General features: G+C 48.5%; 1 protein-coding gene across 9 annotated transcripts in view; it reads right to left on the bottom strand.

Moving 5' to 3' along the window:
- CPNE2 (copine 2) overlaps positions 1 to 23,698 on the bottom strand; it is a 221,987-nt gene that overhangs the window by 128,824 nt on the left and 69,465 nt on the right. For 8 of the 9 annotated variants that reach the window (XM_090062655.1, XM_090062652.1, XM_090062649.1 and 5 more), the window contains exon 2: positions 21,676 to 21,869. The exons of the other annotated variant lie outside the window; for it this stretch is intronic. In XM_090062655.1, the coding sequence (XP_089918781.1) occupies positions 21,676 to 21,843 (168 nt within the window). In that variant the 5' untranslated portion in view covers positions 21,844 to 21,869. The remainder of the gene's footprint in view (positions 1 to 21,675; positions 21,870 to 23,698) is intronic. 9 annotated transcript variants of the gene reach the window in all.

The raw sequence follows: 23,698 nt of genomic DNA, 5'->3' as shown, positions 1-23,698 counted from the left end.
TCAACAGAAACAGCATGTGTCTTGCAGCCAGACCTACAGGTCCTAAATGATACTGTGGCTCTAATGCTTAAGCACTGTGTAAACACATGGTGAGAGAATCCCTTCCTTCATGAGCTTCAAATATGAATCACCAGGATAAATGAGGACAGGGAGAAACACACATTTACAGTTTGGACACCGAAGTACAGATGGACCGAAGTGACTGGCTCAAGGTCACCCAGGAAGTTTGTGGCAAAGGGACAGACCTGGACCAGAGGCCTCAATTCCACTTCAGGCCCCACCCCACAGGTGTGGACAACTAAGATGAAATTCAGAGGAGAGGTTGCAAAAGGTTTTCACAGACCTAGAGACACAGATTAATGAGGGAAAATTTAAAGCATGGTTTACCTACGCAGAATTACTAATTAAGAAGTGATGGCTATGATATAAGAACCATCTAGAAAAGTTTGAAGGGTTCCCATGCATGGGAAGCAGAGGAATGAACCTCTGAAAGTACAGTCAGCAATAAAGAAATATATTTGAGAAGGAAATCTAGGCTAACTTTAGACATGCTCATCAAATCTACCAGGCTTTGGGATGCAATCCTAGGGGAAGCTGTAGAAGCCCCACCACTAAGGGAATTTCAGATGGTACAGGACAACTTGCTGCAGAATGAACCGTGCAAGGAACAATCCCGCTCTGACAAAGTACAGTGGATGAGGTAGTATAACAAGTCTTTTTTTCCAGTTCACTTGTATTATTCCAGTAAAAGTTTGCTGGTGCTATTACACACATGCACGTGCGCACACACACGCACTCACATGATCTTATCTGAATGTGCTACTTTTAAGTGACTAGAGACAGTGTCTTATGAGACAGTTAGTGAGTACCATGCCTCAGACTGATTAATACCACCCTAGCTTGTGCCAAAAGCTTTCAGATTCACAGGGGCTCCAGTCCTGACATGTTTTTCTTGGCTGCAGGTGCTGGAAAATGGTGATGCTTGGAGTCCTGTTCGACATGCCCTAGTTGGAACTGTACACTATACAGCAACAGCTGCAGCATCTGAAAGGCAGTACTGTTTAAGTTTGCACAGCTGAAGCTAGTACTCAGAACCTAGACTATCATGGCATATAACTACCAGCTTACAAGAACTTATTAACTGCCTGAGTCTTTCTGCTCCTTGTTTCTCCTTTCAGCCATGGTCACTTTACAGCTGCACAAAGCACAGATCCAGCTACAGGGAAGGAGGAGGCCCCAGGTCCTGGGCATGACCACTAAAACTGCACTTGGCCAGGGTCGGGAAGGCCTGGTGGGACTGCAGGTGGTGCAAGAGCTCCAGGAAATGCCAGGACAGAGGATCCCCTTGGTGAAAGGCAGGTAGGAGGTGCCATAACCTCCAGCTACCACACACATGCACGCAGTCTTGGCTAGGGAAAGCCCAGACCCATCACGTCTTTGATAGGCCTGAGGCTTGCTGGTTGCAGTGGAGTTGTAAGGCTCCAGGTGAGCTCAGCTTAGTTGCCTGCGATGCCAGCTTCTGGGTTGAAGAACCCTTTGTCAGGCTGAGAAAACGCCTGCAGTTGGTGTGTCTGTGTGCTGTTCCTGGATGGAAGGAATAGTAAAGAAGCCAAAGGCTGGCATGCAATGCAAGCAAGAAACCCAGTTAGTGAAAATGGAAATGTGGGCATCAGGGGGTGAGGGACAGGCTGGGGTGGGGGGAAGGGGGATGTAGCAGAGCAGGTAAAAGTGGACAGGTACTTGGGGAGCTAGATGTCCAGAAGGTTGTAGTGTGTCATAAATCCAATGTCTATATTGAGTCCATGAGTTTCTGTACCTAGGAGTCTGATGAAGTGAAGTGAAGTTCATAGACCCAGATGTGAAAAGTGGTTTATAAATTTCTTTTCAGGATCAGGCCTAAGAGACTGGAGACAGAGTGTTTTTTTGGTGAGGACTGTGCCCCCACAGGTAGTTGGGTTTTCTTGTCTTTGATAGATTCTGGTGTGCAGTTTGTGGGGGTACTGGAGACTGTTGGCGGTTTTTGTGTTTTGAGCTGTAGGAAGTTGGATTCTAGTGATGAGGTTAGGTTAGCAAGGTTCGGTGCTTGTTTGAATTTACAAACCACTTTTCAGAGCTGGGCCTATGAACTTCACTTCATCAGCCTCCTAGGTACAGAAACTCATGGACTCAATATAGACATTGAAATCATGACACACTACAACCTGCTGGACATCTGACACCCCAGGTACCTGTCCACTTTTACCTGCACTGCTACATCCCCCTTCCCCCCCACCCCAGCCTGTCCCTTACCCCCGATGCCTCCATTTCCATTTTAACTGACTGGTTTTCTTGCTGAATTACATGCCAGTCTCTGGCTTCTTTACTATTTCTTCCATTCAGGAACACACACACACACACACACACACACACACACACACACACACACACACACACACACACACACACACACACACACACACACACACACACACACACAACAAGCAACCAACCACCACTCAGTTTTCTCTTGCATCCAAGTTTTCTAATCCCTCACTATCTGTTTCATTGATCTTATACTGGATAAAGGAACATGGCAGCAAGTGCTGCAAAGGTGGATCTAAGTCATGGGTGGGCAGAGTCTAGCCTGAGGGCCAGATTGGGCCCACAGTGGACTCCATTTCCCAGCACCCCTGCCCGCACTGCTGCAGCTGGTTTCCATGGAGACCCCAGCAGCAGCAGTGCCCTGACAGTGTGGGGCCAGGGTTTCCATGGAGACCGGCTCCATCAGCAATGGCAGGGTAGGCAGTTAGGCAGGGAGCTGCTCTGGGGCTGAGATCTTATAGTGGTGATAGTATGGAGCTCTGGGGCAACGGATTGTGGCTCTGTCCCAGCTCTGGACCATGCTGTCACCACCACAAGATCACAGCCCTGGAGCAGCTCCACACCCAGCCGTGCACCCTGCCAGCACTGTTGGGGCCGGTTTCCATTGAAACCATGGCCCCACACTGTCACGACACTGCTGCTGCTGGGTTCTCCATGGAAACCAGCCACAACAACATGGGTAGGGGCTGCTTGGCAATGGAGTCTGGCTGCCAGCCAGATCTGACATTTTGCCCACCCTGGACCTTCTCAGACACACTGTATTACTGGAGCAGTGAGGGCCAGGATGGCCTCTAGCATAAATCAGAACAATTCTGACAGTGCAGCTAGTCACTCCCACAGGACCATCAACTAGTTCAGACTAGACAGAATGTAGCAGATAGGCCCCACCCCTGTCTCACCACACACAGTCCCAAAATGCCTCTTTCACCTAGAGCTGGGCCTGCAAAAAGGCATTCCAAAAGCTTTGTCCTGACTAGGGCACTCATGTTTCTCTAGGGCAGGGGTGTCCAACCTTTTTGAATGTGGGGCTGGATCATGAACTTTTTATCACCCAGTGGGCTGGCAAGCCATATTCAAACACCCTCTGGGCCAGAGACCCTGCCTGTGTAACTCTACTGCACCTGCCTGTTACTGCAAAGTTCATGGTAGCTGCTGGTGGGCAGGGGCAGGAGGGACACATTCTGCATCCAGCCAGCTACTGCCCCAGAGACTGAAGGGGAGAAATAAATAGCTTCATATCCCCATCCCCCGAGCAGCGCAGCCCCACGAGCCGGCGCTGCCTGAGAGGGGCTGGAGCAAGGTGGCCGCTGCACTGCAGCCCCTCACCTGCCTGTCCACACGGCCCCACTCACCATGGTGCTCGGCCGCCCACACACGCAGCTCCGGTGGCCTCAGCACTGCGAGCCCAGAGCGCAAGATCCGGCAGACACTGGCTCTTGCCATCTCACCCCACAGAGGTCATGCCAGGACCCTGCCTGCTGAAGCTCCCGAGCTGGCTTTCCACATGCTGCTGGGATGGAAAGAGGCCAGCCCAGTTGGCACCAGCCAGCAGAAGTGGCAGCGGAGCCATGTGCCGCTTGGGACTGACCGGTACAGGCAGGGGGGAAATGCAGCTGAGCCCCTGCCACTCCAGCCGGGCTCGTCCTGTCTTGAGTAGCACACAGCTCTGCCGCCACTTCTGCTGGCCGGTGCAGACCCGGCCGGCCTCCTCCTGTCCCCAGCAGTTTGCGGGAAGCCGGCTTCAGCTGAATGCTGCTCAGGATGGGACGAACCCAGCTGGGTCAGCACCATCCAGGAAAAGCAGCATGCAGCTGAAGTTGGCTCCTCATGTGCTGCTGGGGAAGGGAGGAGCCCAGTCAGGTCGGCACCAGCCGGCAGAGGCAGTGGCAGAGCCATGTACCACTCGGGACTGACCCGCGCAGGTAGGGGAAGTGCAACTGAGCCCCTGCTGCTCTGGCTGGGCTCATCCTGTCCTGAGAGGCACAGGGCTATTCCTCTTCCCACACGTACCGCATCCTATGACCCCAGCTGACTTCCTGCCCTTTGGGCAGAGGGCTGGACTCGATGATCTTCCGAGGTCCCTTCCAGCCCTAATGTCTATGAAATCTATGAAATTGGCAATGTCAAGCTGACACAGTGCGTGGGAGAACCTTGTCCCTTCTTCAGCCCTTCAGCAGCCATTAGGAAGCTGCTGAGGGGCTGGGGGAGGGACAAGGGGTGAGGGGCTAGGGGAGGGACAAGGGGTGGGAATGAAAGTAAACAGTGTTTACTTTCATTTCCCATTGCAGCACCACAGGCCACAGAAAATGCCTCGGCGGGCCGCATGGCGGCCCATGGGCTATATGTTGGACAAGCCAACTCTAGGGCTTCCTGCAGACTGATCTAGTGATGAAAAGAGGCCATGAAACCATACTTGAAGAGGGGCAGGCTTCTGCTAGCATCTAATAATATCTTCACAGACAGCTTAGTAACATGATTAGATTGAGTGCTGTGAGGGGCCCCTCACAGGATTCAATTTGCCTCATTGCCTGCAGTAGGGCTGAAGCTGCAGAGCTCAGTAACCCTAGATGCAGCAAGAAATGCCCTATGCATGATTTGAAAGCAGCCAGAAGAGACCTGGACAGCCCACATCTCATTCTACTGACTTGCAAAAACCTTGCTAAACAACAAACCACTCTTACAAGCATGCTGAGCAAGTGCTGCAGCCTTAATTAGGATGCTGAAGACACTTATTAGCCCTTCAATTTAGGAGGCCTTGAAATTACTACCTTTGAAGTATTGCTATTTAAACACTGCATTAGCCATGCAACAGCACCTCTAGAAAGATGTCAAGAGAGTAGAGTTTGAGCCCTCTGGCAAATGCATCTCTGAAGGCACTCAAGTTGGTGGGGGGAGAGAGGGCCACCTTGCTAAAGAAAAAACTAAGTGATAGATTCACCTCCTTGATTCTGGATAAAGGATATGGTACTGGAAGATCATGCCATGCTGTTGTCTTTATAATGAGCAGCATAGCTAAGAGGGAAAGCCCAGTAGCTCAAGTGGGACAATCATCAGCTTTTGGGCTGGAGTGATCCCAAAAGTTGAGGTATTTGGTTCTAAGATTTCAGCAGGGCAGGATCTTAAGCAGTTTTGCTTTTGGGGAGTAACTGTTGTCCAGGGTGACTTAGCCCTCAATTCAGAAAGTCTAGCTCTAGTTCCAGTGCCAATGATCACACTACTGGCATGTGCCAGTTTCCATGGGACATTCTACATTTCAGCCCCCCCCCCACTGCTGCACTGTAAAGCCAGGTAGTGGTCCATGGATGTACAAGACAGACTCTCCCTCAAGTCTTGAGGCTGGAACACAGAACTGACTGCTCTGCCATATTTCTTTGTCTTTGGGAGATGGGGGTGGAAAAACACGCATGTTTATTGAACTCACCCTGGGAAAGCTTCCTTCCAAACAGATTTGACAGTTAAAAATACAACCCACCAGATATGGGGCAAAGCTCAGATGCTCCACATTTAGGTCATTTGTCACACATCTTGATTGTTGGGATCAGACAGCCAGAGTTCTCAATCTTCACCTCTGCCAGCGACGGACTACCCAATACAAGACCTTTTTCATAGCACATCCAGCATAAAAAAGAAGCTATTTCCCCTTTGCTTTTGTCCTTAAAATTGATGTATTTATTTACCCCATAAGGAGTGAAATCTACCAAAAGAGTCATTCAGATCTAAAAGTGGAGGCTGAAGGGATTTTTCATCCAGTCCCCCCAAAAAATTAAGACTAAAGATTTCTGTATTGGCAAAAGGGCAAAACCTGAAGTACAATATGGGAAAGACTTCTCGAAGTTCTGCCCAGCACAAACTTGATTTATCGCTCCACAGCCACAGAAGAGATGTTTGCTCAAGGTGTACAACAATATTCAATACCTGGGAAACACTGTTACAGGGTCCGGAGAAAGCTTGTGTTGAAAGTGTGAATAAAATGATCTTAAGTAGGATTGTCAGTCTAGGATTCACACGGTCTTACCAGTATTCTCCAAGAGAGAGAAAAGGCAGATGGAAGCTGGGCAAGGTAAATCACAGGAATCTAAGAGGTTCCTTTTACTTACAACACTGATGAGATGTGGAAAGAACATAGTACAAGAACCAAAGAGCTACACTTGCCCATACTAGGTCTGATTTTGTACCCACATATTCTAGGATTTCACTTAGATGTTAGAGACTCAAGCCTCAAAGGTCACTGAAGCACCCAAGTAAAGCGTCCAGAGCTTCAGAATAACTCAGTATGTTGCAAGCACATTAAGTGCTGAGCTGTCATAAGATCTGCCACCAACTGTGCAACTGAACACTGGCACAGGGGAAATCTAGCTTACTGTTTACATAAAGCCTACATGCTCTTCAAGACAGAGGTCTTTGTAACTCACCCACCACATAGCTTTATGTGCTAGATGAAACATACTGGTGAAGATGAGCACAAACAGTTCCAGTTCTGAAGTGATGGGTGAGGGGCAGAACAAAAAAAACAGAGTAAGACCCTGAAAGGGAGTCACTGGATTTTGCTTAATTTGAAGTTGTTTAAGCAAAAGTCTTAATTTGTCTTTAAAATATTAAAACCATCAAAAGACAAATGAGGTGAGAAGCAGAGTAGGAAGTTATTTCAAGGTTGGGAGTTGGCTACAACCAAAAGGAATGAAAGAAAAAAGGCTAAGTTGACCCATGGTTTCACTTATCATGGAGTAAATGCAGGCACGTGGACAGTTACAATGCATCACCACATTAAGTCCCTGCCCCCTGTCAATGACATGATTGACTGTCTACACTCTTAGAATAGGTACTAGGACCATAGTCCCCTCATGGTCACAGCAACATGATGCCAATCAGTCGAAAATTAATGTCAGACATTAGTAATTTTTATGCAGCTCTCTGTCCTGCATTGTTTTTTAAAGGCTGATTCATGGAAAGTGTTTAGCTCCTGTTAAATCCAATGAGACAGTCATTGTAATTTGGAAACTGATGGGATGCTAGAAACAACAACAAACTGGAATCTCTCTTTAAGCATAATCAGGCAACTGCCTTGGAGATGCTGCTTTGGCTTGGCTATATCCCCCATTCTTAGACCCTGTCTTTATCAACATAGTGCGAAGACAGAAGTGCAGCTCCCAGCTGTAATTGAGAACACTTCGCTGGAAGTGTTCTGAGTTGCAACAATCTCTTGGAACAAACAAAATTCACTGTTGGTTCCAGGGGACAGGGGAATCTAACTGCTGGCTGAGAGCCTGCAACCAGTTTCCTCCAGTCCCTCCTCTCTTCCAGCCTATCCCTGTTTCAGAATAGGAGGAGGAAAAGGGAGCATAGAAAACTTGTTCTAGAGGTTTCCCAGCAAGTTCTGGAGGGTGGGGTAAATACCCCCCAAGGCAGGGGCTCCAATACATCCACCCTACCCTCCAAGGCAGGCTGAAAGCCCCCCCAGACTGAACTCCCTCCACTCCCTTTTCCTCCTATTCTGAAAACAGTGACAGGCTGGGAGGCAGCACAGACACAAGTTACAGAAGATGCTCTATTTTGAAACATTGCATGGGGGGTCTGATTTTCACCCAATCAGCCATTTTTAAGCTGTCTGCAGCTATGCACTTGTGTTTAATCACTGCTATAAACTATTTCTGTGGCCAGATCAGGTGAAAATTGTCACTACTCTTTGTACCCATAGTGGCTAATTACTAAGGATTTGATTCACATTCTGAAGGAGACAGCTTCAGTGTCAGCCAGTTACACCTATTCCAATATAAAAGGACCTCACCGTTTTCCTTCACACCACACATACACAAAGCTGTTTTTTCACCCTGCCCTACAAGGCTTGTTTCCATGAAAAGCCTATACTCATACTTTCCAAGGCATTGTAACATCATAACATTCTCATCCAATAATGATGATGAAGATGCATCAAGGATCCAAAAGGTATTTAACAGAGTTGCACCGATACATCAGTCCCATATTGGATCGGTACTGTTATAAGGAAAATTGACAGCATCGGCAATCAGCTTTTTTAAGCTGATGTGGCTGATAATACCACCAATAAATGCCCTGTGCATGTGCGCAGCTGCAGCACAGCACAGCACACAGGTGGCCAGGAGCACAGCCTAGCAGTGTGGAAAGCAGCCAGGTCTGGCTGGTAAGTCTGTTGTGAAGCAAGGGGCGTGGGGGTGGGAGGCACATCAAGGCCCCAGCAGTGAGGGAGAGAGTATGGCAGGGGCAGCACAGCCCTGGTCCAACCCCCACACTGGGAAGAGTCCAGCGTCGCCCCAGTCCCAGCCTGCCCTCACCCCATGCGCAGATCCAGAGAGACACATGCCCCCCATGCCCTCCTGCGGTGGGCATAGCAGTGGGAGTCACCCCCTCCCCCCCAATGAGCTACTCACAGCTCCGTCCCCTGCTCTGCCCTGCTGTGCAGTGCCTACCTCTGCTCTAGCTCCAGCCCCACTCCCTCCCTTACCACAGGGGCCTCAATCCTCCCCCCACCAGACCCCTTTCCTCCTCCCTCGCCCCTTCCTCCACAACAGATTTACCAGCTGGACACTGCTCTCCATGCTGCCCAGCTGCATATCAGAATTGGATCAGTATCGGCTCAAAAATTTTCTATCAGTGCACCCCTAGTATTTAAGCCCTATATAAGTATTCTGTAGTCAGATGAACCTGGAAAAACCAGGACAATAGGTGTCTTTACGCTACAGTAAGAGGTGTGTTTGTAGCATATGTAGACATATCTGGGCTACCTCTACACTAGCTAGCTCAAATACCAATAGCAGCATAGCTACAATCATATGGTTTCAGCTGTACCCAAGCACCCAAGGTCCCAGGCACACTGGACAAGCTCACTGCCAGGACTACACTGGCAGCAACAACTGATCTAATGATATTACAGTTAAAACAGGTATGTCTACACTTGTTGTCATTATACCTCCCAAGTGCATCACAGACACTGCCATGACACTGGGCAGGTTCAGGCTGTGCTTTGCCAGGTATAATGCTACCCAGCCCGAGTTTCCACTCCTCCCCCCAACATCTGCAGATGGCAGGCAGCAGTGCCCAGAACCCAAATCTTTTGCATTCAATAGCAAAAACAAATCCCATTTTCCATTTGAAGGCAGTCCAGTTCCTGGCAGTAAAGTTGTAAATATACTTCTCAAAATGCCCCAACCTTTGCTGAAGCAGCAGAAGCAAAGGATCTAGCAATCTGCCCATTCCAGACCAACTATCTATAGCTTATTTTACAAATTAACTAGAGCTAAATATACCAAGGGGTAGAGGAGGGGAAATAAAACCGCATGGTTGACTATATGAAAGAAGTCTTGAAAAAAGTCTGGAATTGAAAACATTTGATACCACATCATTAGTGAAAGAGTTCCTAGAAATAGGGGCAGGTATAAATGATATTGTATACTGTCCCGGGGATACAAGCATGGGGGAACAAGGAGCCCTGCCCACGGGGAAACCCGGGACGAGGGTAACCCTACCCCAAAGAAGAAATCCTGGAGAAAAGGAAAACTTACCTCTTTCAGGACACTGAGGACATGAGAGAACACACCAGGAGGAGATGCCCACACGGTTTATCAGCCACACTTATCTGTAGCTGGAGCTCAGTGACGTCAGTGGGAGACGCCGCCTGGTGAAAATAAAAGCTGGCTCGGAAAGTGAGCAAGCAGGGATGCTGAGGGCAGAAGAGGCTGCAAGCATCCCCCATGCTGGGTGCACCCAGCACTGGCAGGATCTGGATGGGATGACACAGAGGCAGATGTTGACAGTGGCAGAGGCTACAGAAGTGTCCTGCACCAGCTACAGGAAGCGCAGGACTAGAGACGGCTCAGGGAAGAGCCAAAGACTTTGGCTGGGGCAAGGGCACAAAACTGAACCAGGAGGATGTGCTGGGCTCAAACTAGAGCTCAGGGGAAAAGGAGGGCCATTTGGCACAATGATTCCCCCCACCTTTTTGTTTCTACAGTCCTTTCTCCTTTCCTTTTGTGTGTGTTCCAGTCCAGAGCGGCTCCTTTTCTTTATCTTTGTTTCCTTCTTTCTTCTTACTTAGCATAGTCTCAGTTTTCATTTTGTTGCATCTTTCACTGGAGGCTCCAATCGGGGAGCATGGGTGGTGAGAAGGTGCTGGCAGTATTGATTAGATCTACCAGGATACCAGAGAGATGTCTCCAAGTGTGGAACATCCAGAGACATCTGAGTCCAACCAAAACCAAGTAGAACCATCCAAACAAAAGAGGGTGTAGGCTCAGGGGTGATCTGATGGCCACCTATAAGTTTATCAGGGGTGACCACCAGGATCTGGGGGAATGTCTGTTCACCAGAACGCCCCAAGGGATGACGAGGTCGAACGGTCACAAACTCCTGCAAGACCGTTTCAGGCTGGACATAAGGAAGAATTTCTTTACTGTCCGAGCCCCCAAGGTCTGGAACAGTCTGCCAGCGGAGGTGGTTCAAGCACCTACATTGAACACCTTCAAGAGTAAACTGGATGCTTATCTTGCTGGGATCCTATGACCCCAGCTGGCTTCCTGCCCTTTGGGCAGGGGGCTGGACTCGATGATCTCCCGAGGTCCCTTCCAGCCCTAATGTCTATGAAATCTATGAAATCTGGGACTCGCATCACCGGAGGGCAAGCTGCATAAAGATCCTGGGGGTTGTCCTGAGGGCAGAAGTATGGACAGGGTGGAGGGAAGGTGGAGCCCCACGTACAACCACTGGGGGAACGTGACAACTCTGGAGGTACCCTCAACGGGAGCCCCCACCACTGAAAATCTATCCAAAGTCATGGCAGGTACATTTTGGGGTTTCTCCAGAAGTGATCAAGGGCCCCCCCAGGATTCACACTAAGTCTCAAAGTACCAGGCACATGCGCCAAGGCAGCATGGGAGTGAATAGTTGAACTGAGATGGGCACATATACCAAGATCAGAAATCCCATTAATCCAGCCCCAGATCACCTAATAGCATCACTGTGTTAATGCAAGACCCAGATGGGTTGGGCTTTCAGTGTAAGCTGTCAAAACATGCTAATAATCAAGAGCATCAGGGAACCTGAAAAACAAGTAGTTTTCTCTCTCATCTCACAACATGGACAGCTGCAGTAAAGAATGTCCACCCCATCTTGTCCTTCCCACTGATAGACCTTAACCCTGACCTGAAGGGACCAACTCTAGAGGAAAGATCAGCCCATAATCATCTCTCTCTTCACCAGGTTCTTTGCCGAGACTGGCACCAACTTAGTCCAATTTGTTCCAGCCATCATAATGTTTTTATGATGGTGATGCCTGTCCTATGGGGAATGGAACAAGCTACTTGTTTCACAGGGCACCAACAGGCCTTTAGTTAATTGCTTTGTCACTACTGATCCAAGCTGGATTCGAACTAGTTAGCTACAGGTAGAAGGGACAGACTCTATATAAATCATATCTCCCAGTCCTGTTTGCTTCTTTCAGTTAATCAGCTTGAAAAACTTATTGTCTAACAGCAACTTACAATTATAAAACATAAACCTGCAGTACCTTACACAACAATGGTTTGGCCCAATGTCCTTTTCAAGGCTTTTCTTGGGCTCTGAGCCAAAACAAATTCCCTCCCCTTCTGTCCCCAAGTGATATCTTAGATCTTAATTCAAAAACCAAATCAACCAATGGAAAATCACCATGGGAGGAAAGATGTCCTCTAATTCCATGGAATGATGTGCTGACCAGGCACTATAGCAAGATAACAGCCTGCCTTAGAAAAAAAGAACTCTGTAAATGCAGGGATCTCTCCAAAGAGTAGAATTTTCATTTCAATAATGAGAGACAAGAGTGAAAAGCTGGAACTTAGATGTCGACCTCATGGGTCTTTTACCAGGTAGCAGACTAATCATGGCTAGTGACCCCAATGTGGAATCTGTTTATCTAAAATGTAGTCCATCAAGTGCTACAATTTAGTTTGCTATAAATCCCTCCCCTCAACTATAACAGCAATTCAGTCCATGCAGATTCAGACATTCACATTGCCAAGGTCTGTCCCCAGAAAGAAGGCTGTTTGTGTCAAGAAGGAACCTTTCACGTTATGATTTCCAGCCTCTTGGCACTGCATCTGCAAATGAATGAAACAGCAACTCATGGTATTTTCCCTCTTATGCAAATGACTACTTCCTCTGAGACCCAGATATAGCTGAGCAAACCACGATCTCATTACCACACACAAGACATGTCATATTGCAGTCATCTGCTACAAAATTTATCTGGAAAACTGGGTTAATACTCAGACAGGGAGCTGTAACTCATTTCTGTGCTACAGTCAAGCTTACTAGTTTCCAGGCATGGCCACACAAGCTGCAGATCCAGATGTGTAGAAACACCCAAAGACAGGAAGCTGAGAGTGGATTTAGATATTCCCTTATGTGTGATGTTCCCTAATGGTGCTTTCCCGCTTGATGAAAATTTTCAGTCAAGTACATTTTTAAGTGATCGCTTTTTTTTTTGGATGAGGGATTCTTGGTATCAGGCCAGCATTTTACTTAAACCATCAAGTAATTCACCTGGCTGTTGGAGATAAATTCTCATATACACCCTCAGTTTTCTTAGTAGCCTCATATTGCAGAGCCAGAGTGCCTAAAACAATGGCTCCTTGTGCTTTATTTGCCCCCTCTCAGGCCTCTACACAACATGGTAGTGTGCCCCAATGAGGTCTCCTCCACCTCTACAGTCTCAGTCTGATCCACCACTTTAAATAACAACAGGTAAAATACCAACTTAGTGAGAGCAGCAGCACAGTAGTACCAGCAGCATCTCAGGCAGCCAAACTGTGACAGGGCCTTTTTTTCCTCTCCTGTAGGAGCTTCTTCTCTAGAAGCTGCCAAAAAACGCTTCCTGCCAGCCCCAGTCCTGGGGCTTAGGTGTGCCAAGGGCCCTGCATCCTTCTGGTCAGGTGCTAAGGGTGTTGATCTAAGGGCATGGCACTGGCAGACAATGTCCTTTCCTTTGAGTCAATCTAATCTGGTATCTTTTAGCAGACCAACTGAATAGTTACAGAAATACATCTTAGCAAGCTTTTGAGTTGAAAAACTCTTTGTTAATAAAAAGCAGTTCATACACTTGTCTGTGAGAAGTGGTTTGTAAATTCAAACAAACACTGAACATCACTAATGCCATCACCAGAAGCCAACTTCCTACAGCCCAAAACACACTGAATGGATCCAGGCCATCCCATGACAAGACACACAAAACCTGCCAACAATATATCCAGTATGGAGATATCTTCACAATACAATACAAATCTCCATCAGGGTACCAAGTGCCCTGATGGAAAATACGTGGAGACACCAAGCAACATCTGCGCACCAGAATGAGCACACACCAAAAATCTATCAAAGACAACAACAGAACACTACCTGACTCTAATCTCTCAGACCTGATCCTTAAGAGGAATTTACAAACACTTTTCACAGACAACCCTATGAACTGCACTTCATCAACCTCCTAGGTGGTAGGTATAGAAACTCATCGACTCAATATAGACAGCAGAATTCTGACACACTACAACCTCATGGACATCAGACTCCCCAAGTACCTCTCCCTCCTGCTGGTACATCCCCCTTCCCCTCCCCCCCCCAACCCCAGCCTATCCCTCACCCCGTGATGCCTCCATTTCCATTTTCACTGACTGGCTTTCTTGACTGCATTGCATGCCAGCCTCTGGCTTCTTTACTATTCCTTCCATCTAGGAACAGCACACACACCAGCTCCAAATGCTTCCTCAGCTTGACAAAGGGTTTTTTAACCCAAAATCTGGCATCCCAGACAGCTAAGCTGAGCTCACCTGGAGCCTCACAACTCCACTGCAACCAGCAAGCCTCAGGCCTATCAAAGATGTGACGGGTCTGGGCTTTCCCCAACCAGGACTGTGTGCATACATGTCATGGCTGAAGGCTATGGTGCCTTCTACCTGCCTTTCACCAGGGGGATTCTCAGGCCTGGCATTTCCTTGGGATGCTGCACCACCAGCAATCCCACCAGGCCTCCCAACCCTGGCAGAGTGCAGTTTTAGTGGTCGTGCCCAGGACCTGAGGCCTACTCCTTCCCCATAGCCCCAGTTCATACCTCCAAGTTTGTCCTGGCATGGAAGCTCAGCAGAGAAATGTTCTTCCCCTGCTGGCTGGTGATGCAGTGAGTGTCCCCTCCAGCTATGAGAGTGGGGCATAAAATGTTTTTTAAGAAAATGAAAAAAGGAAATAGGTGTGGACAGAGTGAGGAGGGTGGCATTCACTGCATCTGCATCTGGAGCTTGAGGAATCACAGTAGTGGGAGGCTCACTATGAGGAACACCAGCTGTTCCACCAAACCAGGATCCAAACAGGTACGGTGTGGTGTCACTACATCCCCACCAATGCTGAACACACTTTCACTCAGAACACCGGCTGGTGGACAGGACAGGTGTTCCTGGGCAACTGAGGCCAGATCTGGCAACATCTGGCTGCAGCTTGCCCAGTAGGCCAAGGGGTCACACAGCAGTGGCTCCACGTCCTTGGCGAAATAGGCAGCCACCAAGGCTTGAGCACTACCCTGCATGATGGTGGGGTCTCGTGCCCCTGGTCCCCATCATAGAAGCTATGCTCGTGGTCCACACTGGCAGCGTCTGTGGTGGAGGAGGAGACTAGCTGGTGGATTGTGTGCTAGCACAGGACAGTGGATCCCCCTCTTCCATGTCTCCCCACCTCCATCACTCTGCTTCCCTGACTCTTTTCACCATTACCTCCATCCACTGATCCAGGCTTTGGCTGCTGCATACGCTGACCTTCATCCTCAGGTCACACATGGCAGCCAGCATATGGAACATACTGGACCACAACAGATCAAGCCATTTCCTGGTGCCCTCCTTCAGCTGCTTCACCAGTGCCTGCATGTCTGGTGACAGCGGCTTTCCCCAGCCAGGAATACTGATCCCCTGGAAGCTTTCCATTTGGCTCTGAAGTTCCCTCACTATAGAGATTACCTGGCTAAAGGAGGCCTCACCAGTGCTGAGGGTCTCAATCACCTTGAGGAAGGGCTTGAGGACCACCAAGATATGGGAGATAGTATCCCACTCAGCTCTGTTAAGGGGGCCACTGATCCCAAGCTCCCCAAGGTTGCTCCACCAGCCTCTCGAGCATCAAGTATGTGGAGATCCACCGAGTCTCCACATTCTGCATGATTTTGTGCTGTGGGATGTTCAGCTCTGCCTGTTTGTCCTGCAGCATCTTGCCTCCCTGGATGCTGCAGTGGAAGTAGCCTGCCACCTTCCTGCATTTGGATATGAGCTCGCTGGTAGTACTGGCACCATCACTGGCAGTCCTGTCCACCTCCAAGGCGTCCCTGACAATGAGATGGAACTTGTGTGCCACACAATGGATGTCAACGAAGTTGGCATCATGGACTGTCTTGACCATATTGGTCCCATTGTCGGTGACCTTGAAGCCGCAGGTGAGCTCGCTCTGCCCAATGAGCCACCTCTACAGCAAGTGGTTTATTGCCCCCATGATCTTGCATGATATGTTACTGTGTGGGACTTATCCATCACCTCAGCTTGAAAGACAGCCCGCTGATGGCCTGTCTTTCAAGTGTGGGACAGGTAGGCGTGATCTCCACCCCAGCTGCTCCAGATGTCTGAGGTGAAGTGTGAGGTCACCTGTGGATCTGCCTTGCGCAGCTCCTCCCTCAAGTACTCCCTGCATGCTTCATACTGGGAGGGCACCACCGTCCTGATGACGGTGGTGCATGCAGGCACTTGGTGTGATGGAGCCACAAGCACCATGAGCTGCCTGAACCCTGGTTGCTCAACTGAGAAGAAGGGCTCGCCATCAACAGCAAGCATTCCCGCAATGCTCTGGGCAATTTCGCTCACTCTTGCAATGTGTCCTGCTTTCTGTCCATCTTTCCCCCACTGTTCTAGGGTGGCCTGCCTCTGCTGTTGGAGGATGGGGGCTTTAGAGCGAGAGGGAAACTTCGTTTTGGGTATGCTCCCACTAGTGCCAGGCTGAGGAGGAGTAAGGGCAAGGTGGTAGTGCCTGCGGAGATGCATTAGCATCGCCATGGTGCTTATGTGTTTTGTTCCTTTGCCCCAGCTGGTTTTGGCTTGGCAGTGCAGGCAGATAGCGTATGTGGGATCATCTGCCACCTCAAAATGATCCCAGACCACACTACCTGCTCGCTTCTGGGGTGCGGGTGCATGTGTGGATGCTGCACTTTCCCCTTCCTCAGCAGACAGAGGCACAGCGACAGGAGGAGAGGACTCAGCTGAGCTGCTTGCCTCCACAACCTCTACCTCAACCTCCTATGAAGTGCCTTCCGGGGAGGGAGACCTGGCTCTAGGGGAAACTTGAGGGGTGTGGAGCACAAACTCAGATGAATCCCCCTCCTTCCCCAGAATTTCCCTTGCTAGGGCACTCAGATCCAACTGCAGCTCCAGGTCCTCCTCTGGCACTGGAAGGCTCAGCATGGGAAGTGAAATGGGGGTGTGGGAGATGGTGCTGGTGCTGCTGCTTGTTGTCCTGGTGGTGGTGGGGGGTGGAGGTTATGGCTGTTACTCTTGGAGAAGATGCAGACTCAGGCACAGGCAGTGGCACTGGCACTATTCCCCTCCTCCTTGCTAGTTATAGGAAACAGGCTGCATCTCAGTTTGCAGTGGGGTGGGGAAACTTACACCTCTCCCTCTACCCACTCTTTTCTCCTCTCTGAAGGCTTGCCAGATGCCTTTCCACCACGCTTCATGGTGTGTTTCATATATTTTTATAACATCTCCCTTCCTATATAAATTCTATAATGTAATATGCTATAAGGTATATATGTATAGAAATAAAATATAAATGCCTATCCCTTTCTATATAAATTCTACAGTGTAATATCCAGTATAATTATAAAATTGATACGAATAAATCAATGAATATAATAATAAAATAAAAGGGTCTAGAAGAAACAAAAGGTACTATGGAATCCCACTTGCAAGGCTAGCAAGTAGGAAATCATTCCAATCAATGGTAGCAGTAGCCTTTGTTGTCTAATGCTCCTGAGCTGCTGGAAGATAACTCAGTAACTGTCAGGCCCCAAGGGAGAAAGCAGGGCAGTTTAAACAATGCTGCCTCTTATGCTGTTTTTCCATCCCTCCCCCAGAGCACTGGGATTGGAAGGGACCTCAGGGAAGGATCACAGTCACTGGCCAGCTACACAGTCAATATGACAGCAGTCCTTCACCCCCACACACACTTTGTTTCCCTGCAGGTAAGCCCAGCTTCAGCTTCGGAACTTGAAACATTCAAAATGTTTCGACTGCCATCTTTTTGTTTTGAAGCTGTTTTGAAGCCCTTCATTTTGTTTCGATTTTACTGTTTTGAGCTTGAAATGAATTGAAACAGCATTGAAATGAAACAGCTGGTGAAATTTCGCACAGCCCTAATGTTGAGTGCAAAGTTGAAAATTGCTGAAACTGGTTTGAGATAAACCTGGTTGAATGTAGTATCAGACTTAACTGATTTGGGTCAAACCAGTTTATGCAATGTCTGTCCCAGACCTCTTGCTGGTTTGAGATAAACCAGACACCCCCAGTATCCCGGCATGCTCTCTGGGCTGGGCAGGGCTCTCTGCTCCATGGCAGAGCTAGCCCCTCCCATCTGCTCCCTGGCTGGAGCTCCAGCAGAGACTTACAGGCACAGCAGGATCTTTCTGGCTTCTCCAGTGGGGTACCATGGGTCTTAGGCACCCAGGGGGTAATGCTTACATTTGTGCCCCCCCATCTGTAGCTGATCACTGACCGGGGGGGGCTCCCTGGTGGCTGATTGCTGAGCAGGGGGAGGGGGTGCGGATGTCCCCCAGCAGCTGATTGCTGTGCGGGGGGGGGAGGGGTCTCCCAGCAGTGGCGAAACCAGAAGTTCTGCCAGGGGACTAAGTACCCCTAGAGGGCCCAGCAGCACCTCCCCCCAGGCATGCTGCACCCCCCCCCGTCGGTATGCCCTGCCCTCCCATCCCTCACAGCATGAACCCCAGCTCCCTGGATCTTAGGCATGTGGTATGCTAGTTAATGCAGACGTGTGTGTCTCCAGTTTCACTGGGACAGGCAGACAGAACAGTGACCCCTCAAGGCTTTTTGGAGCTAATTAACAGGTCAGCTGGTAAGGTGTTTAAGAAGAGTGTGAAGTAATGGAGAGAGGCTATTGTTTTGCTGACTGGGTGATAAACCCTGTTATCAGCCCCCTGCTGGCTTGCTCGCCTGTCAGTTTGCTGCAGAAAGTAAAAAGCAGCAGGGAGGGAGATGGAAAAGCTCCATATCATCAACAGATGAATGCATTTCATTCCCTGCTCTCTTTGCCTCAGAGTGCTAGCAGGAGGCTGGGGGCTGGTAACACTCCTGCCCTTTGAGCAGCCAGCAGGGAAAAGCCTGGGACGGTGCAGGCAGACCTTCCTAATCAAAGCATCCTGCCAGGGCCTAGCCGTGCCCCCCATCTCAGCATTATACAAGGGAAGGGAGGGCTACTCTAGTGCCCCCCGGCTTCTTGCCTGAGCCACTGCAGGCATGTGCCTGAATTTCTGGAGTGAAAAGGGAACATCTATCCATCTCGAAATTGGTTCAAGCTTTGCAGGTTAAACTAAACTGCAAAGATTGAATCAATCAGGTTTTCTGAATGTCTGTCCCTAGCCCAGGGGTGTGGCAAAGGAGCAAAGTGAAAGCAGTGCTCCTCTTGAACTAGTGAAGAAAAAACCTGCAGCTAACACTGATTTTTCACCTCAGAGCAATGATAGTGTGTTTCCCTTTGAGGAATCATAGTTGCTCATGGACTAATTGTTTACCAGAAAACAGTCCAAGAGCTGCTAATATCTGGGCACAACTACAGGCCAAGCCAACTTGTTTTTCTCCAGAATAGGTTAACATCCAAAGGAACAATCTTGTGGTTCTTCCCACCTGCGTTTCATATTAGTAGCTCCCTTTCTGATTGCTCTGAAATCAAGCAAGTTGCATGGCCTTTTGGGACCAGAATAAGCCTGAAAACATACACAGCTTGTCTGCACGACCTTGACTTCCTGACCATGTTATACTTGGACCTTCCCCACCTAGAAAGCAGCCTCTTTGGCAGACAAATTTATGTTATAGATCTCCACAGCATCCAGAACAGAGGAGATGAACTTTCACTTTCAGATTTCACTCCACTTTTCTGGACCCTTCAAGTTCTGGCCCCAGAAATAGCCAGTTTTCAATTAGCATCTTTCTGAGGCTGTTGATTTTGATAAGATCATGTGACATGACAGCCTCTGGGGCTTATGGACCTTATGTATTTAGGTATGGTTTCTGCTCAGTGCCTCTTCCAATTAAATGCAGCAGATGAAGCATTTGCTTCTCATCAAGAAGCGATCTGGCAAGCAAGGGCAACACCCAGGAACAGTTCAAAGGCTCAGTCGGTCTTAGCAGCTGGCCTGTATTCCACACAGCACAGAACTGAACTTAAATCTCTTGAACTTATCCTGTTCACAGCAATTCTCTCCTTTCTATTGCTCAATAACCCAAGGCTCTAACATTCATTGTGTCCCTTGCAAAGCTTATTGATCTCAGCATACTTTGGCTGAGGCCCTAGGTGTTCAAACACAATAACCATCCCCATAATTCCCCCTGACCGGTACAATACAATTGTCCCTATTACACCAGACCAAACCTGCATCGTAAATTAACATAGACTGAAGAATGTCATACTTAGCTGTGCACCCCTCAACCGCACCCCCATAAGAAAACCCTTAGAATTGCATTCCTTTGTGATACAGGATCTTAGTTGGATTTGAAACATCCCACTAAACAAGCATTTCAGTGCATCTGGACCTGACCTGAGTCATAACAGCATTGCACCAAACCTCTACATCAGTACTTCCCAAACTTTTCCTCAGCATGATCCCATTTATGGCCCCATTTCCTCAGCAGGACCCCTCAACTCCCAACCCACAGCCCCCCCACTCCCTTGATCCCATCCACTGATCTTGCAACCCCATATGGGATTGTGACCCACAGTTTGGGAACCTCTATTCTACATACTGAATACTTCACATCAGATGCAATTTAGGCAATGTAAACATTAAGGAGTGATTTTAAGCCCACACTTGACAGAGGTTGATACTTTGAGCGCTATAATAATAGCTCTTAAGTTTTGTCATAATCCTGTACACTTCAGAACAGCAAGCAAAACAGTTAAGTCAGAGATGAACGGCAGCAAAACCAGATGCAACACAGTTAGAACATCTACATCTACACATGTAGGTTAGAGAAGATCATTTATCAAAGGAGCATTTATCTTCATTAGTAGAAATTAATGCCGTAAGGGGCCAAGAAACTCAGGAGCATGACTTACTCTACAAGATAAATAACTGCTTTGCCCAACTATGAGGGGAAAAGTCAGTAGAGCTCATCTGCTGTATGGGGAAAAGCTGAGCTGTAGATGTGACAGATCTCTGTGTGTTTAACACGGAGAGACCTTTCCCAGGCACAACATTATATTATACCTAATATACAGGCTTTCGGGCAAACTTGGGAACACTCAGTTTCTGGTACAATCTGGAGATAAACCCACTTTACCAATCAGTTCTCCTGAAGATAAAATATTGATCAAACCCAAAAAGGCATCCACATATGCTACAGTATCAGAGAGGGATAGGCAATCTGAAAACTGTTGGCAGAATGGAGTCTCTTTATATCTGTGAACGTCTGTTTTTCAACTGTGAAACACACCTCCTGTCTCCTACCCTGAATGTTTGTTAATTCAGGCCCTGATCCTGCAGGTACTTAAGTGCAGGAATAATAGGCACTTATACACGTGCTGGATGCCTGCTCAGATGCATGCTAATTAGAATGCTCCAGCAGCCTCTGCACCATGTGTATTTAGCACCCCCATGCTTCAAAATGGCAGTTATTTTGAAGTGTGGGACAATGAATACATGAGATGCTGTGGGCCCTTTAATTAAAACATCTCTCAGAGCTGTTCTAATTAAAGCATTCTCCACCCCCCTCCCCTGGCAACACATGTAAAGATGTCCAATGTTACTTGTGCAAGTAACCCCATTAGCTGCAACAGCACTATTCACACGAGTAGGATTATACACCTCCTCAAGCATTTGCAAGATAGGGGCAGGGCTATTACTACATTATGATCGTTGCCTAGTAAAATGGGGCTGTAACCCCAAATGGGTCTCATTGTCATTACTATAGCATGAATAATAACTAAGTAACACCCAGATGCAAAACACTAGCCTGACACAAACCAATTTCATGAATTGGAAAGTATTAAGTCTTTGGTACTCACCTCTACCCATTTTCCATTGATTTCCATGAATAAGACACAGAATGGGTCAGATTTGGAAGTCACATCTCGGTCCAGAAGGTTTTGGCCACACACAGATAATTCAACTTTGCAAACACAGTACTGGGTCCCAACAGGCCCCACTGGAGTGGGGCTTAGTGTGTACGCCATGGACTCTGGCAACAACTCCAGACAATCTGCAGGATAAGAGGGAATGAAGGAAAGCATTAATCATTGCAGAAAGTCAAACAATGCAATGATTGTGGGATAAACTGCACTGGCTGAGGCTACAACAGCAAAACTTCCAAAATGAAGCACCTGATGACATCCAGGGTTCAATCCTTGCACTAGCTCTGCCGTGAAAAAAAACTGGCTTCTAGATCTGTTCTGTACCAAGCCTTCTATTTTAACTGAGTTTTCTACTTCTGTTTGTAGTGTTCGTGGGCCAGCTCTGGGGAACAAGAAGGAGATGCATAATATTAGAATGCATGCTAGTCTAGCAGATTAGATTCCAGCTGTTGGCCTTTATATAACATAAAATGAGAAGATTGAAACTGAAAACAAGAAAAATCTAGCAGTGACAGTGATATGCTGTTCAACCACTACCTACAACAAACAGTGGATTCTCCATCACTTGGAATCAGTTTCACAATTCTGGAAGGTGTGGCGGCGCACTGTTGGTGTCTGTCACTTTAAGGGCTGAGCCAGCAGGTGTTTGATTACAGCGGCCATTTTAGATCTCTGGCCGCCTATATAAACAGAGCAGCCTGCTGCTAGCAGGCCAGGCAGAAATATTGCCAGGCTGTGTGCAACATCCTGGAGGTATGGGCAGGAGCTTAAGGGGATGGTTTGGAGGCTCCTGGTCCTGGGCATAACCTAAAACTGCACCCTGCTGGGAGTGGGTGGCCTGGTGGGGCTCCCAGTGGTGTGGGAGCCTCCAGGAAGTACCAGGCCAGTTACCACCCTGGTGAAAGGCGGGTCAGGGCGCCTTAATAGCCCCAGCTCCCACAACTGGGTGGGTTACCCCATAGTAGGGGCAAGAAGGCGGACCCAGGTTAGGGAGTCAGCTAGAGGCTCAGAAGCCTGACTTGAAACACTCTCGACTGGTCGATGTTGAGGCCAGGACCAGAAGAGTCAAAAGGGCTAGGGGCCCACTGCGAGGGAGACCCAGAGCTGAGGGCCTGGGGTTCTGACTGGCCTTGGAGGTGAGGCCAGGGCCTGTGTAGCGAGAGGTCCCAGGGGGCCCATGCCCAAGAGAGGAAGAGTTCAGGGAGCTAGGCAGCCCAGAATGTGGGCGGAATAGGCTGTCTGATTGGAGGGATCCAGTTGTGGTCCAAATTGAAGGATTCTGGGGCCCAGTATGGGTGGGGCCAGTGATGTTAAGAACTGTGAATGCCATCTGCAAGGCTTGGGTTGCGATGTAGGGAAGGAATGGAGCCGCAGATAGCACTCTGTGGCATCGGGGCAAAAATGGGCAGCCTCCTGCCTAATTAACAACATAATTATGTATCATCAAGGCATTGCAGAAGAGGAGGTGGGCAGTTGGCCCAGAAACAGATGGGCAGGCCAATGGCAGACAGGCTCTGAGAGACCCCCTGTACAGAGGGCTATGTAAAGGAATAGGCTGTAGTCTAGCAACAGTTTCTTTGGCCCAGTGCTTATACAGAGCACTGAGGAATTCCACTGTAGGAATTACTGGGTGAAATGGTCTTGTGTTTTACAGGAGACTGAACTACTTAAATCACATTGTCCTTTGGGGCTTAAAAATCTATAGATAATAAAAATATTGTGATATAAGAGCGGAAATTAAATAGCCTGCTCCAAGGCTATATAAACTCTAGAGCAGGGGTAGATGATCCCCAGCAGGCATGCCAGAGTGTGGCATGCAAAGGCATTTTACTTGGCTTGCATGCCTTGGGGCAGAGGGTGGGGAAGGGGCCAGGGTTGCACTGCCACAAGAATCAGGTCCCTTACAGCTCCTCTGCTACCTGTCCATGGCATGCCAACATCTTACAAGTGGAGGCTG

The sequence above is a fragment of the Crocodylus siamensis genome, chromosome 9, assembly GCF_052110815.1.
Source record: "Crocodylus siamensis isolate JL-2025a chromosome 9, ASM5211081v1, whole genome shotgun sequence".
Lineage (NCBI taxonomy): Eukaryota > Metazoa > Chordata > Crocodylia > Crocodylidae > Crocodylus > Crocodylus siamensis.
The sequence above is the reverse complement of the archived record's forward strand: the minus strand, read 5'-3'. Positions and strand labels throughout refer to the sequence as shown.